The 18,079-nt window shown below is 39.4% G+C and overlaps 1 protein-coding gene across 1 annotated transcript in view; it reads right to left on the bottom strand.

Annotated features, from left to right (window-relative positions):
- LOC129255912 (nuclear receptor ROR-alpha-like) overlaps positions 1-17,397 on the bottom strand; it is a 73,551-nt gene extending 56,154 nt beyond the window's left edge. Inside the window, exon 1 of the mRNA XM_064097938.1 lies at positions 17,263-17,397. Coding sequence (XP_063954008.1) covers positions 17,263-17,397 — 135 coding nt within the window. The remainder of the gene's footprint in view (positions 1-17,262) is intronic.
- Positions 17,398-18,079: the final 682 nt, after the last annotated feature.

Genomic DNA, 18,079 nt, shown 5'->3' on the forward strand with positions numbered 1-18,079 from the left:
CTCACCAAGTTGTGCATATCACTGTTTTGTGAAAAATAAGCGAAACTTTAAAATGTTATAACTTACTTATTTTACATCCGATTTTGATGAAATTTTCAGCACTATGCTCGTTTGATTTTTCTCTATTTATTCAAGTCAGCATTTTCCTCAGGTGGACTTGACCTTTAAAAAATATATGTCATTGTTGAAAATCCTGATTAAGTTAATTCCTTGATTACTGAGTTCTGGAATTCCCTTATGCATTGCTTTACAACTTCAAATTTCAACAGTGTAAAGAAGAATTACTCTTTCAAATGAACTAATATCCCGATTTTTACGTTATGGTTTTGAAGATCAAATTAATATTTTGGCTTTTTACAAGGAACCTTCTCTGGGAACTTACTGTTGGTTTGGGGCTGGTGGGTCACATATTCTATCCAAATAACATGGTCCACATGGAAAACGGAATAAAACATTGAGAGTGACAAGCACTCAGCAACTCAACGAGGCAGACAGCATTTGGTTGAATGTCATGGCTTGTAAAGTATGATGCTACGTACTGTACAATAGGGTAACTGCAAGAAGATCCAATAAGCTACAAGGTATGGCTTATTGCATTAGCAGGGTCCCCATATGTGATTCGGCTTAGGCTGGTTAGACGAACACGACATGAAGAATCGAGGCTTTACATCTCATTTCTCAGTACAAATACCGAAGCCACGGTCAGAAGTGACATGTGCTGCTTCATTCCCGATGTGCAAGCAGTCTTCTTACCCCTACTTGCACTTTTGTTTCCCCTTCCCCTTATTTGCGTTCTGTCTCCCCTTTCGTCAGTTCTTAAGCCCACCCTTCATCTCGCTATCCGCCACACTAACAAAGACCATTTGTTTCTATTTGACAAAGCCATCTTGAAGGGTCTCATGTCGTTCTCGATCTTCAACCAAATCGCACTATGGATACACTCTTACCCCTCCTGAACAGGATATATTTTTCCTTCTTCTATTTGCCCCACAAGCTAGTGCACAAGGCAGCAATTTGCTTGGGATCTCTTTGCAACTAATAACAAAGCCAATCTGACAATGGGGGGGGGGGGGACGCCTCTGTCTATTTAAAACTTTGCATTGTCCCATCAAAGTCTCGTCATATCCTCCACGTCACCAGTCCTGCTTTATTACTTCAAAAGGGAATGTCCCCTCCCCTTTCCTGGATCTCTCTCTTGTAGGTTTCTGTTTTGTAACTGATGGAGACATTCTCCTTTCATCTCCGTCTCGGCCATCTTCCCCATTCTTCCTAAGTTGTCTGAACTGTTTTATCAGTCACACTATACTCAGGATATTCACTTCTACCGTCCTAGTCTTGTCTCTCTTTATACTTTCCACAACAAGCTGGCTAAGCCCACCTTGGCTTTAACTCGCCAGCCTTCCCCCATCCCATCCCTGTGTCACTTCCCGTAAGCAGACCCTTCCTCTCAAATACATGTTTTTTGCATTAACTCTTTTTTCATGCAACTCCACGTTCATGAGCCAGTAATGTGTGCAAGGCAGCGCACTGTGTAATGTCCCGCACAGAGGCAGGCTCACGCAAGGGCATGCTCATGTATGTGGCTATGTTGTTCGCCTTCAGATCTAATCAAAGCAAGTGGAGCGCAAGCATGCATTCAGTCTCCCGCAACCCACGTAAGTAGACCATGCACTTTTTCATAGCCCGAACCCATCTGCAGCACATCTCCACCCCTCCCACAGTATCCCCGGCCACCCCACACACGACAACAAAATTTAGGTTATGACCCTCTTTTTCCATCAACTTCCTGACTCGTGCCCGAAATGCGGTGATATATTTTCAATATATCGTGCACGTCCCGCTACATGAAGAGATCCATGTTAGAGCGCAAGCCAGAATTCATTTGAGCGACCAAATTTCCTCCCAAATATCTTCAAACCGCATTAAACGGGAGCTCTGTCAGGCTCTGACATGGGGGAGCTATCTAAATTGGCTGCACGACGGCATGGGGAAATGTCAGAGGCCAAGCCAAAACATAATAACACCAATTTAGCCGTAATACACAACTCATGTTCTGATCCAACCTCATATTCAAAAGTACCGTATGTTGGAACAGAAAAGGAGAGGAGAGAGAAAATGATGAGGAAATATAGTTCAAATAAAAATTACTTTGACAAAAATAGAATGTCATACATATGCTCCGAAATGTTGAGATTCGAATGCCCTGCATTTCTTTTCTGATCAAGCATAGCACAGAGTACAGATTGAGCCTTTTACATATTTGTAGAATATCATATTGGTTGGAGAAGTGAAATCCTCAAGCTTCATATCATAATCATATGCATTTTTCTTTTTATTTTTAGTCACATGACCTTAGTACCAGTAAGTGCCAAGGAAAACCTTTATTGCCTGATCAATTAACATCTATCAATTCCCTCTCAATGTTTTTAGGATGAAAGAGCATGCGATATAATGACCTTGAGTGGTGTGAAGAAAGAACAGAATCCGCAGAGTTTTACCAATATCAAGGGCACATGCATTTTTCCCGGAAATAAATATACTGATTAGATGTGTTAACGAGGACGATCATTTAGCTAGTTGCGTCCCCAATTTCTCACTATCACACATTGAAGCTTTTTTTTTTTTTTTTTTTTTTAGTAGAGCAAATCGATCGGTGTTTTTTTTTTGTAGTACAGCAAGTCAATCGTTTGAATGCGAGTGTCTGTGGTAGTCGGAAGTTGTTCTGATCACAACTCCGCATAGAAGTAGTTTAGTATGTGTGCGCATGATTTTCATTGGTGTTCTATTCTCCTAGTTTCACTACCTTGTTCTACAAAGAGAAGTGTGAAAAAAAAATTGGTCGGAGGTGCACGGCACATGGCATAATTGATCGAACATGGAATACAGGAAATCATGTACATCGGAGATGCATGAACACGCAAGAGATGAGAGAAATGGAGCGTTGCCCGACCGACGACCTGCGACCTTTTTCTCGAATCCTGCCTGTGGCTTATGTGAAAACATTCTTCCAATGAATTGCGATCCCTTTAAATTTTCCCCTTTCAGTCTTCGTTTAATAACTCCTTATCCTATTTCATAGCTCAGTAATCACATAATGTGATTTTTGATGTGATATTTTCTCCTATTAGCAATCATCCTTCCCGTCTTCATCTCTTCCAGCTTTTGTCTATCTATCTTTCCTCACAATCCTGACACCCTATCTCCCTCCTCCACCTCCTCCTCCTCCTCCCCTTCCACCCTCCTCTCTCGCTTCGCTCCCGTCTGCTTCCATCCCAGCAGCACCTTCATCTTCATCTACCACTCTCCATCATCGCATACCTCCTCCGCCTACATCCTACGTGATGCCTCCCCCAACACGTTGAGCAACCCACCTGCCGGTGCCCATCAAAGATGCTTCAATTTCCATGCAAATGAGCTTGGGTCTCCATGGTGCTTGATCACAAGGGAGACACCCCTTGCGAGCGTATAGCCTCATCCGCGGACACCCTTATATCAATACCTCCGTCAAAAATGATTTAAAAAACGACCGGGTGTTGTTTTGTAATAAAACTCCAAATTAGGCATTAATTACCAGAGGCGTTATGGAAATCAAGGGTTTATTTCCAAACAGGATAAGTTTTCATTTGTTATTTGCTTGAAGAAATCAGAAGAAATGATGAGGTTTACCAGAACCCAGGCTAACGCTCGTAAGTTAGGCTACGCTACGGGCCGAGATGCTACTTCCTGGATTGTTGTTATGATGTCAGAGTTTTTGCAAGTGCTTATTAAGCAGATAATATTTAAGTTAGAATCTAATTCATCTCAACACTTTCCAATCGACTAAAGTTTACAAGTCAACCCACTCCTCCCTCTCTCTTTCTCACTCTGAGCACATGTCACTTCAAAGCTTCCTTTTCATTACAATTAATTTATGGAACAAGTTTTCATTTTTCTATGAAACATTGAGGCCGGAACATACAGTATATTTGAGGACCCTTGAAACTCAATATGCTACCCCATTTCAAAACATGTACAATCATGAAATTATGACTTCATTTTCCATTTTCATTACATCGTAATTTGTTTGGAATGTAACATGATGAATCTTCATTTAATAAATTAAGTGAATGACGCTTGTTTATGGTGCAAGATACCGTTTGTTATTATGAATGAGTTAGCAAACTTCTTATTTTGATCTCATGTGAAGTTTACTCTAATTCACTATTGATTATCATAAAATTTATATGTTAAAAGTGATATAATATAATATTCTCCTTTAGAAAACTTCGGTAACTTCTTCAGTTCCCCCTTCCTTCCACCGTTTTCATCAAACTTTTATCTTGCGCTGTAATAATTTCACCTTTTCATTATAATTTGCCTCCCCCTTCTCTCTCTCTTATTTCCTTCTCTCAAGTGTAAATCAATTTCTTTTCACACTATTGTCTCCATGTATCACTTGCATTTATCACTACCACTATATTTGGAGACCTGTCTTTAGAAGATCCATACATTTTCATGTCTATTATGTCTTCATTAAAGAAATGTAATACCGGTACCAATTACCATAACACTTACATCATCTATTTGTAATAATGCACAGACAGGCAGATCCATAAGAAGACATCTTTTTTTTTTTCACTTTTCCAAAAAAAGACTTCATCACCAACAAAAAAAAGAATTGACCCTCCCCCCGTACCCCACTCTGGGCTTGTATGTACAAACAGCTCTAACTTTTTTTTTCTGTTTATGGCAAAAGGAAAAACCCAAGTTGGGGAATACCCAGTTGTTTTTAGGGACAAGATAGCAATTTCAGGAAATTTGCAATTAACATTTAACATACTGTTTGAAAATGTTGTGGGACAATATAATGCATAAACATGCACCACTGCATACGCAACTACATAACCAGCACCTTATAAATGCTAAATGTTTTCATTACTATATACGACAGAAAAAAAAAGAATCATCACCTGCATATTTTCACTTATAAACTCACGCAATCGCGAGTCACAAATTAGCTTCCCATATGTCATTCGTAAAGTTTAAAATTATCTTCAGAAACAGCTTTTTGAAAGAGCCCCTGTGCCCCGTAATGCAAAGATTAGCAATTAATCGCTAATTTGAAAGACCAATTCTAATTGGATCTTCGCCAGTCTACTGAGCGATATGTGCATGCAACAATAGTCTCAATAGGCCATTGCATTTAGCGATTAACCATTAACCTTTGTGTAATTATGGAGCCCTGGTTGGTTACAAACATCAAGGTGAATTTACCTGTCACCAACCATGGTTAAATACCTTTAAACACCCTTTCACCTTGCATTATGACCAAAAGGCAATGCAATAGAAGCCTGCCAATCATGTCCCACTCTCTGATACTCATCCTCACTATTACACACAGAAGCATCACACTCTCATCTCCATCCATCGAGGCTCCTGACCGTACCCCTCAAACCTGAAGATTTTTTCCCCCCCATCTCGTCACTCGTCTGCGAATGTTCTTAGCCAGTGCATCTTTAATTAGTATCTGTAAGCCATTTCATGCGCGCTCCAACATGAAGCGTGGTAACGGTAGACGTTCAATAGCACAGGGCTAATATCAATTCGGAGAGAAACCTACGTCCCCCATACTAATGTTTCATCAATTTGAGCTAAATATTGACTTAGAGCAAGACTTTAGTGGCGGATGTATCTCTGTTATTTGAGGATTTCAATGGCAAGGACAGGCTGAGAAAGGTTTTTGACAGATTGCTCACTTGATTTCATTTAATGATTTACAAAAAATATCTGATTACGAATTTTGCAGGCATTCGCCGGTCAGTGATAATGAGTGTTAGGACCATGATGTCAACCTGTTAAGTAATTATGCAATGATAAATGCATTTCCGGGAATGGCATATTAAACTATTATTTCAATTAATTCTCATCAAAATATGGCTAATAACAGGAATTTTGCTCTTAATAAATTAATTCTGACATAAATAATCAATTTAAGATGAAATACCTGCCAACAATCAAACAAACAACTTCATCATCTTTGTGGAAAAAAGGTTGTTTACAGGCTTGGGTTGAGAGGGTAACTCATTGGGTATATTTCAATTTTATCATGTTACTTCATATCATTTCATTTCTTAGGAGTCAAGTTTATTGCATTACCGTAAACAAGGTCAAGGTTCGCATGACTATTTAGCCTCTGCCATCAATGTCACATATCTTTCATTTCCCTTTTATATATTACGAAAAATCTGCGTTTCTCTTTCTGGAGCATTTTTATTTTCCTCCTCTGTCCAGGCATTCATATTTCCGAAAGGTTCCCCGACCAACTGGCCGTCTGTCTCTGCCTCGTTGAAATCAATAATTGAAATATGGACGTTCCCTAGAGGGGGAACCTGGTAACACCAAGGGACCTGATAGGATGTTAAAATATTGTATGATCTTTCATGTCAACAAGACTCAACTATTCTTCTCTCCTCCTTTTAATCTAGTGCACACTTCCTTCCCCTGTGCTTGGACTTTTCTTCTTGGTTTTCTAAAGAGAGCTGTTTGCTGAAGGACAAGCAAGTTCAGGGAATGGTTGAGACAGAATGAATTAGAGAAAGAAACTTGGAAACACTCAATTTGCAAAATTGAAATTGCTGCTTTAAATCTTAAATTCACAAAGAAATTTCTTCTACACCCTAGACTTCTAGGATTTATAAATCTAGATATGAATAGTGAGGGAGTAGCCGGATGCTAGAGATATATTTAAACCTGCTAGATTTGAAATGAAGTGAATATACTTTAATCTAATACCTGTCAGGTTTTTAAAAAAAAATCAAAATTTTCAGCTTGCACTGTTCAATTTAAATCCTTAAAATTAAAAGTGTACAGTTGATATGGTTTCTGGTGATAAATTCCTACACACACTTTGGCATTTTCAATGAATGCTTTCACAAAACAAATTCCAGATGAATTCAGTACTGTAAATGGTGGCTAATGATATGTAGAAATACTGAGGGCTACCATAAGAAATGTTGGGAGGAAGAATATTGTGAAAACGGGGAGAGGAGTGAGGGGAGAAGAAAAGTGCAGGAGGATCAAACAACTACTAGCTCAAAATCATCCACTGTATTTTGAACATAAATCTCTTGGGAAAGGCTGGTAAATATGCAAATGTCTGCAGAGTGGAATATTTAAACAGAACAGGTTTATTGGGTTGAGCTCCTGGCTGTAGGGCCTTGAAGCTGTCAAACGAGCTTCTCGTAATCCTACTTTGATTATTTTGAACATTTTTTAAAGGAATCGCATGATATGAAAAACAACATTTTGACTACTTTTCAAGATTGATTATCAGTAACAACTTTGCTCTTTATATCAAAGGAATTACTGTTTCATCATTACAAAATATTGCTCTGAAAGTCAAGAGAACAAGTCACAAGCATTTTAACATTTGCAATAGAAATAAATCGCTTCAGAAATCAATTACTCACAAATATTACTTCTTTGATGATACATGTATCTGCAATGTAAAAATTGTATTCGTAACAGGTAAAGAGCATTTAGGCCTAGATATTTAAGCTCTGCTTTCCATAAACATATTTTGAGACAATATCAGTATGGTTTAATATATCTTGTAAATTGATCGAAATTAAATGAATGGTAAAGGTGAGAGCCAGAAAAGGAACGGCCCTTTGGATATGAATGCAGGATTAATAACATCAAATCAAATCTTTATTGAACACAGGGAAAAACAAACAGACAAACATGACAGATAGATTAACAACAGGAAAATTCCGGGAGAGGGTAACTCTAGCCAAGTGATCCTCCATTGGATCTATCCTCGTGCGTACATAACAAGTGCCCGAAATAGGCAACATTTAAGGCTCAGCCCTTGCTAGGATTTCAGATGGCATCGTCTATGGTTACAACTACCAAAGGTTCAAGAACTCATGCTGACATTTTACGTGGCTTGTTTTTCCCATCCCGCTTTCCTTCCTCGCTCAAGCAAGCTTCAAACTCTCTCCCTCTGCCCTTTCTTCCGTTTTTTTTCTTCCTCCTCCCTTCTGTCTTCTCATTCCTTTCCCATCACAGCCTTTATAATACTCCCTCATGCAAATTCATTTCAGGAATTCTTGGAAGAAAGCGAGACAGATGGATATAGACATGAAGATAGAGAGAGGTGGGGGGGGGGGGAGGATAATAAGATCATGACATGGAAGGAGGGGTTGTATTTGTTGTTAAGTGTTTGGAGGTGTAGGGCGGGATATTGCCCGGTAGGGACAGTACAGTGCCTACGGTTAATGCAGTGCAACGGAAAGGGGCCTCATAGAACACATCCTGAACAATCTGTCATCAGATGTCTCCTCTCTCTTGTTTACCATGCCAGATTAAGTTCTCCTTTTCCTCCTATCCCCATCTCCTTCTTCTATCCTTTGTTTTTATCCTTGTTCCCTCGGTCGGTCGGTCGATCTATCATTTCACACTCAATATCTTGTATCCTCTTTAACCGGCTATTCCACCCAATGTGCGTAGATTCTACACCATTGGTACGTGGCACACTTGTGTGTGTCCCTATATTCAACTGAACTTTTATTCTACCAGAGACTGAAACAAATATCTGAGCACATTTGCAGGCAGACTGCTTCTGTTTGAATGATATTGTTACAATTTCACGATTATTTTCATGGATCTCCTTGATCAGTTCTCTTGATCAAGTCCCCATAAATTTTGGAAGTCTTGACCGCCCTTTTTATCTGATTATGTGATAAATTATTTCATATTTGTTCAAATAAGTTTTTATTGGGGGTTTCGAGCACATTTCTGTGCATTTCTTCCAATTCACTATTAAATGGAATGATTAATAACTTCTTCTCAGCTAGCTTACTATACAAGTCATGGCCAGTGAAGGCCTTAGTGTTGGAAGACCCCAGACATTTGGCAGTGTGGCTCTGGTAGGAGGGGCAGTAGGCCTACTGAGGAAGGGGCAGAACACTGAATGCAATTTCCTTCAATTCTCCTGATCAAACCTCCAATATTTCTACTGTCTTAAATATTTTTACTCGAATACTAGTAATTTGGGAAGGCTTGGAAAGTGTTTGGTGTTTTTGCTCGTAATACAAAATAGCAATGTTCATGGGGATTTATGGAAGTGTAGGGGGTGACACCCATTTGCTCCAGGCTTTAATGTGTCTAAGATGTACATGTATTGTTAGGGTTATGGTTGCAATAGGGTTTAATGTTAGGTTTAGTGTAGGGTATAGTGTTAAATCCAGGGTTGAAGCCACTGGAAAAGAAAGAGGGGGGCTGCTTAGGGGGACATGGACCCTATAGAATTTTCACGACCAAGGAAGAAAAAGGAGAAAAGAGTGCCATATGGTGCTATCTGCAGAATGTTATGTCAAAATCTATCACAAAATAAGACTTTATGATCATAAAGGTCAAAATTTTAGCTCGCTTCTTTTTAAAAACTTTACCTGACAGGCCATGCCTGGCCCCCCTCGACATTATTGACTCATTACACTACTGGTTGAAGTTAGTCATCCAATTAGTGTATAGAATTCATCGTGGAGTAACTGTTAGAAGAGCAAATGGAACTATGGAAGGAAGGGGATGAATGAAACATACTCCATATTCTGGCATTTTATTTTCTCTCTTGTCCACTATCAAAATCGAGAATGCAAATATGGTATTGTCTCATTGTCCAAAATCTAGGATTGCCCACGTTGGTACAGGAAATCTAAAATTTATCTACCTTCTCTGTAGCTCTGGTCACTCCACAATTACCGACACGCGTTATCAAAGGACATGGACGCCATTCTCTTCTCCACAACTCCCTACTATGAACATAAAAAAGGACATGAACTAAGTTCATGGTTATATAGGTTGCTTGCTTATGAATAAATCAATATCAAAAGGCAAAGTGTATAGGCCTATAGTACTAGTGCAGACTTTATACGTCACATGAGATTATCATACCCTAGCTGGTCAAGTTTTCGTCTTCAGCAGTGGAGCTAAAAATAAAAACCTCTCATTGATCTGTGGATGTCTTTAGGCTGATCGGTATTTTCACTTCCATCAAGCCTGCATTATTTTGGCAAGAAAGCCTGTAAATATTGCAGAAAATTACTGAGCATCAATCAGATAGATTTTTGTACCCTATATTCTAAAGCAAAATGTTGATGGGTTGAAAGGGATTCGCTAATAGTATCATTGCTTCTTACACAGGTTGATTGAACAGATCTAATTATAAGAACTATAAGTCAATCCAGAACGTCTATACAAAACAACAGATGGACAATATGTCACTGGCATTTGTGGGCAAATGCAATCACATATCCTCGACTGCACTTTTCCAAATTAAGACAAATGATGCTCGATATGTTCAGCGAAAAAAAAAAGGAAAGAAGGTGAAAGAGGTAAAACGTTGTTTGGAAACATTTCTTGGAGGCAACATTAATCATCGCAAAGTGCAAATGCAGTTAGCACACTCGACTGGAAACTGGCGAGATGGGGCAACATTCTTAGCACACTGGGTACACAAGGGAACTGGCAACTGTTTGAGCACACTACGGTCTCATAAAAGGCGCTGCATTACGCCACGATCTCCGTGGACTTTTCCTCCATTCCCTCGAGTCTCGGCTGTGAGATTTTTACATCTGCAAACACGAATTTGCGCCTCAAACACAAGGCCTTGCATACAAACGCCAGGGTATATACATACAGTGCACTCTGGCACAAAAATCGCACACACGGCCACCAATGCTTTCTCTTTCTCCACATCTTTCTCTTTTCTTCAGTCTTAAAACTAAATAATTGCACACTGATCAGAAACTCCCCCCTTCATACAATCCCTTGGTTATATTTTTGAGGAGTATTTAAAAAAAAAAGAATGAAAAGGGGAGAATGGTGAATAGTTGTGAGGTTTAGAGTAAATCAACTGTGGGACTCCAGGAAGCCAGGAGGCCCCTGCATCGCGTGCTTGCTGCCTGAAACTGTATCCTTAGCTCTCTGCCTGGAAGAATAGTGCTCGCATTGGGTTACATGTTGTTTGAGCTCTCTGCGCACATCTATTCTTTCGTCACCAAAACGTTTGGGCAACTTGAACTTGGGGGAAAAAGGCAGGGACTGGCGAGGATGGAGAGAGAGAAAAAGAGAGAAGGAGAAAGGAGTATATTAAATGGAAATGAAAATAAACAGAGAGGGGAAAGATGAAGGAAGAAGGTGAAGAGAGGGGGAGGGAAGGCAAAGGATGGGAAATGAGGGGAAAGGAATATTGTAGTGCAACGAAACTTAAATAAGCGGATGGCTGAGAAAGAATTTATAAATAGCGAGTAAAGGAGAGAAGACTGAAGAGGGGAGTGACAGATAAAATGAGCACTTACGGCTGTAAAAAAAGAAACCGAGTGGAAATCTAGACTGTAAATAAGACATAGCAAGAGGACAGGTATGAATGAAAACAGTCTGGATTAAATGGATAAGCATGCACAACCAAGCTTTCTAACTGTCTGTTGAAGCTAGGTGTATGTATGGTTTAAAAAATAAATAGAGTGAAGTTGGGGGTCATATCCTTACAACTGTATTACCGGAATATTCAAACATTAATCAATGCATGGTGAAATATTGAGCAAACATAAATTTACATAAGGATAGCAAATACCGCGACGTATGATGTATAATGTTATACAATAAGAATACAGAAACATTCAATTGAAAAGAAGTATATTAGTCATTTAAAGGTGTATTATTATTCCAAGGATATGCATGTTGAATGTGTGTTTAAAGGCTATATGCCAAAACAGTTCATGGTGTCTTGCCCAGGGTCCCCTAACACAAAGGTTTGCGATTAATCTCGTACGCTTGATTCTTAAGATTGATTGTACACTGTAGTCAATGGAATCAATCGTAGAAAAATGTTCTACGATCATTGCTAAGCTTTGAGTTACAGGCCACAGAAGAACGCAGCAGTTTGGTCACAAGTTCTTGAATATAAACCTGAAAGACATTTCGTCAACTCTACTCTTTAAAACGATTTGATTCATCCAACAAAAGTCTTGCTCTCATATGAAAGGCAAACAGATTGCCTCCAATCTATCTTGTTCTGATAGAGCTAAAATTACCATTAAAATGTATACTAAACTCCTTTGAATATTCAACGGGAATATATATCAAGACTAATTAACGACAAAGGAGTCTATTGGATGGCCCCATTGTGCAGTTAAATCTACATGGATGATAGCTACAGCTAGTCTCCCTTCAGAACACAACCTATTGATTTGTAATGTAACACACTATATTTCTTTGAGATAATACTGCAAGACACACTCATGTGCACAGGTTGGTAAAGGTGGTTTTTGTGGTATACTGCGTCCTCATATTTGACACTTATTTGAGGCCAGCTTCTGAGGCATACATCCCAATGACTGGTCCGCGACACATATGAATGGTGTTGGGGGAAAGCCACAACATTTGCCATGTGTAGCTGTGGAAATTACACAGCTCAATGCTGGGTAATGGAATGCCGCAATTATACTGCAAAACCAAATATGGATGGGAAAAAAAATGACCCATCGGTTACGGGAAGCGATCGATCCATGTGTTTTCTCTATTTACAATAAAAGGATAGAATCCAATTTAAAAGTTTAAGCAAATTTTCATATTTGCTATATCAATATGAAAGGCGATGTACATCCCACAAGGGGATGTAACAGTTGATTGCACTGATATTAACTAGTTTAACAAAAAAGTAAACAAATAAATAAATGTTTATGATATAATCATTTTTTTTTTCTCAATTGTATTCATAGATATGTGTTGCATTTCTATGCAAATTTTTAGAAAATGTTAAGCAAAACACACACAAAAATGTCTATGGGGCACTATGAGCGTTGTTGGATGCGCCTGTTATCCCAGCTAGAGGGGGGGAAGTTCCAAATTGACGCATAGGTTCAAGGTTCGAGCCCTATTCACGTTTTTCAGATGGTGGCATTAAAAGATCTATCCAAAACAAAAATAATCATATCTGACTGATACACATCTGAAAATCTCGATTAAAAACAATTATATTTTTAAAAATTTTTATTCAAGACACTGCCCTGTGGTTCCAGTGGGTGTAAGTTATGAGGGACATAGACTTATTATTAGACCACTGGTTATGGTATTACGGGAAGATAGTTTGCGAAGAGATTATTTAGTATTACAAATTCATCATGAAAGAAAGTGTCTCAACAAAAAGAGCAATTGCAAAAAAACACTCAAAACACAAACATCAAAATCTGATGAAATGCCATAACTGTATTATGAAAGAAACGAGAACAAGAGAGAACGAGAAAGGGAAAGAAGGTGGAAGGAAGTGGAAGAAAATAATCAATAAACACAGATTCAAGCGAGAGACGGCGGCGGACAAAAAGATACAATGACAGAAAGAGAACAACTGTCATTTATGAAAGCATTGTGGCTATTTGCCCTCGGATCAGTGAGGGTGAGCTGTCACACTATCCATTCTGTAACGTTCCTATTCCTCCAACCCCTCCCCTTGAATATATATGTTCACTGTCTTGTGTTTTGAAGATATGGCCTGGCCGACCAGTCCACACTGACATGAAAGCATCCATGCCCTAAATCTCATCTCTGACGGATGGCACAATTTTTGTTTTCATGCACTGTTTATTAGATATTCTTCCCGCACCACATGATGTGTGCGAAGTGACTCTGTCCCTCTTTCCTCCCTTTTCTTCTTAATTCCCCAAATGACATCTTCCACCTTGCCCGCTGACGTCAGAGTGTTTTTCTTTTCAGTTTGTCTCTGGTGAGTAGCCAAAATAAAAGACGGGAGAAAAGGATGGAAAAGAAAATATTATCACAGGAGCAATGAAAATAATGAGATGTATGTGGATGGCATATAGCACTATCTAGTTCTGATGTGCTCCCATGGAATATACAGAATATGAAGTATTTTAATTGCTGTAACCATATACTAGTACACTTGCATGAATTATTTTAAAAACAAAGAATGCTGAAAAAGACAGGAATTTATTTCAGAACCTGATCAAAACAGTACAGTCATGATTAAAGTTTAAGCGGGTAGCTCATATGTAAGTTAGAGTTTTTAAAAACAAATTTCAACATTTCAAATATGTATTTCAGCAATAGAACAATTTTCTGCATAATTACCCTCTACAATGAAAGAAGAAAATATTTTCAAAATTTTCCCATATTAATGAGTCACATTTAGAAATTCCACCAAGGAGCATATTAAATAGAGCATAATTCAAGTAAATCAAGAGCGAATAAAGGTATCTTTCCATCAGACTTCTACCAAGAGAGTCCGCAGCCAGTCACACCTGTGAAGCGGACTGGAGACCGATCAAAGCTACTACGTGATGTCTAATGACAACTTGGGAGTCACTCTTGTTTGTGTGAATGTAGCACAAGTATATAGTATTATGATATTCAGTTGTTGGAACTTAAAAACCATCTAGGCATGTTTAATCATATGGTTTGTTGTTGTAAAAGAATACCGACGGAAGATGGATTTACTCATTGAAAGTAAATATAAAGCAAAATTGCCCGACACACTGTGCAAATTTAATGTGGGTTATTTTCTTGCCAATTTCCCGTTTTCGCGAGCGCTCCAAAAATAACGGGAGCGAGCCACAGGATGCTTGTTACTCGACCCAAAAATGTCATAAGCTATCACACATGAATTGCCGACATATTGAACATTATCCCCTCAAGCAAACAGGGGGGGGAAATTCTGGGGACGACTAAGCAAGGGGATTTCCAGGACAAGGTTCCCTTGACATGTAAATGCCAATTGCTGGTGATAAACTGCCTTTATGTGAAAGGGACATCAACATACTTGTACTTCATTTCTCGACTGCATTAGGAAAATCAAAGTTTAATGTGAAAGGTTTTTCTCTCTTTTCTTTTCTTTCATATTTTTTTTTTGCTGTCCAAGTTAGCAATTTTGTGGGGAGGGGGGGGGGGGGAGAGAGCAGAGATGTATGTGTGAAGTTGGAGTTTCTCTATATTAACCATTCAAGTCAACACTTTCAACCTGCTCAATTATTCAATGAGGGGGAGGGGATGGTCATTAATTGAGGAGCTGGCAGGAGGGGTTTAAAGAGGAGCGACATAATGAGAGGAAAGAGATGGAGAGAGAGGAGGGAGGAAAGGGAAAGAGAGGGAGAGAGACCCAGGAGAAAGATAGATGGGAGAATAGGGACAGGGTGGAGGGAGATGGCTCTTATTTGCCCTTACAGAAAAATATTTTTTTCTCTAATGGGGGGAACTGGAATAGAGCGAAAGATGGTGAGAATGGATTAGAAAGAGGGAAATGAGAATGTTAAAAAAATACAGAGAAGGTGAAAATATCTGAGCAAAGAGAAGGAGGATGGGGAGGAGGAAAAATAAAGTGGGAAGAGGGAAAGAGAGGGAAAAAGCAGGAAGGGGAGGGAGGAGATGAGGGTAGGGGGAGGGAAAAAGGTATAAGGAAAGGGAGGGAAGAAAAGGGGGAAAGGAGAGAAGGGGGATGGAGGGAACGATGAAGGGAGGGAAGAATGGTTGATGGAGACCGGAGGAAGCAGAGGAGAGTGATAATCTGCTTAGGGATGATTCATTATGTTTTCATCAGTAAGCTGTTGCTGGGCCATCCATCATCCTTCTGAAAGGCATAGCTTCAATACATGGGCTGCATGGGGATCAAGTGTACGGTAAGTGTATGTAGATTATATCACAGAGGGGCAATGTCCACTTAATTACTCTCACTTCTTAAACCTTCGCTACACCCCTTAATCCTTCATCTCGTCCATATTTCTTTAACTTTCATGCTATATTTTTCTCTTCCCCCCATGGTGGTTATATATTAAAGCATATTAAACAGAGAGTAATGGTATAGAAATAGGAAGAAACATTTTATTTTATTTTGTCTTATTCTGTCGAAAAAAGGAAGGGGGGAAAATTAATGCTCTTCTGTCATGCAATCCTACTAGAAATGGAAAATAATAATAATAGACAGTTCTTGTATAGCGCATAACACATTATGAATAACATCTCTATGTGCTTCCAAAAGACTTGGATATTACTGCACTAGTAATCTAAATAAGAATCAAGAAAAGTATAAGATGATCTTATGATGGAGTATCTGATTTTGACAAATAGTAAATGGCTAAAAGATCCATGATTATAAAATAGACCAATTGTTTGGAAAGAATATATTCTCCAATGTGACTTCTGTCTCCCAGCTAAATAGGCACTTGATGCAGTTTGCATGACAGAAGAGCATTAATTTTCCCCCTTCCTTTTTTGTCGGCTGAGGCATGTTCGTGCAAAACAAGCGAAAGATGGGATAAATATATGCAAATGAAGCAGATTTGCGTATAAATTTGTAAATCTGAGACAACGTCTGGCAGGCCGGGTGCCGAGAAGGGAATATCGGGTTTTGCATTCAAGTCAATGACCTGGTAAAGCGGTAGGTTACGTGTCTAGGGTTTTCATCTCTTCGCTCTTTCTCGGCCTGTTCGTCATCCCTGTCCGCGTCTTCTAACGCTCTCCTTCAAGACGACATCGCATCTAGGTAACCCATCACCGCCGGGAGGACTGCCCCATATTCTCTTCTCTCTTGATCAACAGCCATCTTCACAGGTTCAACGACTTCTCGTTCACATAAAAAAAAACGAGCATCGTGCGATTACGTTGCCACTCCCAGCGCGACACACTATCCTGGTCGATATGGTAAATACGCCGCTTTTTCCCTCTCTGTTTCAAAGGGCGAGCCAGCCAGGCCGGCGCCAGGACAGAGGGCTATTTTGGAGGCGCAGAAAGTGACACACAGTCGCTGCCCTAGGTGCGATCGCACAATGCCAGCCTGCGCACCACCTTCACCTGTTTGGCGATGGGGGTAACTAATCCACACCCCATGCTCTTGGGGCTCTCTACTCCCTTCTGCCCCAAAACTCCTTTCTCCTCCCCCACGCAGCAACAACTCTCACTGTACCCATCGATAAACTAGGTCTATGCTGATGCCCTTATTTGATTTGGCATTCATGAAGGCGCGTCACAAATGGACTCTAGCCACGGGCATGTAGTGGTCATTAATTACCACCGAGTGCCAGGGTGTCTCCATGCAATTTCAAAGACCACTGGTGAAATCCTACCCTTCCTTATCACACTTTAGTGTCCGTTGGCTCCATTTCTCCATCCCGCCCCCCTTCAACAACACAGGATCCTGTGACAGAATTACTGTTTCTATCATGTTATAGGTGTTTGACCTAAAACTTGCTTAAACCTTTACATCCAACCCTTTACCGTGATCCCAGCTTCAAGATCTGAACTTGTCAGGGTTCCGAGATATTGCCTTCTCTTATCTGGCAAGTAAGTGTGTTCTGTCTTGCCTGGACTGGCTGACACAATTTCATTATTCCATTCCTTCCTGCCCCTCATGGCTACCTCATAACTCTTCTTACTTCCCATGAGCTGGCCAAGTGCATGTTCTCCGGTTGCTTTTGGCCATATAGCAGTAGCGGCTTTTTAAATGTCAAGCGCATGACGAATTTGCATAGCATAGGTTCATTTACAGTAGCACATTAACATACTCCTGTAACCGTAGCTTACACGGCAATATAAGATTGACTTAGGAGAGCAAACCCTGCATCATTTATTAGCATTAGCAATCTCAAAACCAGTGGGAATATTGAAAAATTGTTATCATTATATATTAACATGAATTGATTATGAAATATAAAATGAATAGGATAAACACTGGATACATGAAGTCACTCTTTCATTCTAACAATAAAAAAATATGAAATATATATCACAGGGAAAAAACCATTGTGAATATTTTATAGAACACCACTACATTTAGTAATACTCATGGGGCAGAGCCAAACCTGAATCTAAAGATTTTAGGGCTGTTATGGTTAAGAAAAATCTCTGTCGATATATCGCTAAAAATATCTTTCCGATATCGATAACTATCGACAAAAGAACATAATCAATACGCATTTTTTATACATTATAGCGATGACACAATACTCGTGATGATCAAAATTTGTATCTGCCACTGTACCAAGAATGCTTTAAAATCCGCGTTCATCGGATGTAAACGATTACATAACATCTT

Source organism: Lytechinus pictus, chromosome 3, assembly GCF_037042905.1.
Source record: "Lytechinus pictus isolate F3 Inbred chromosome 3, Lp3.0, whole genome shotgun sequence".
Classification (NCBI taxonomy): domain Eukaryota; kingdom Metazoa; phylum Echinodermata; class Echinoidea; order Temnopleuroida; family Toxopneustidae; genus Lytechinus; species Lytechinus pictus.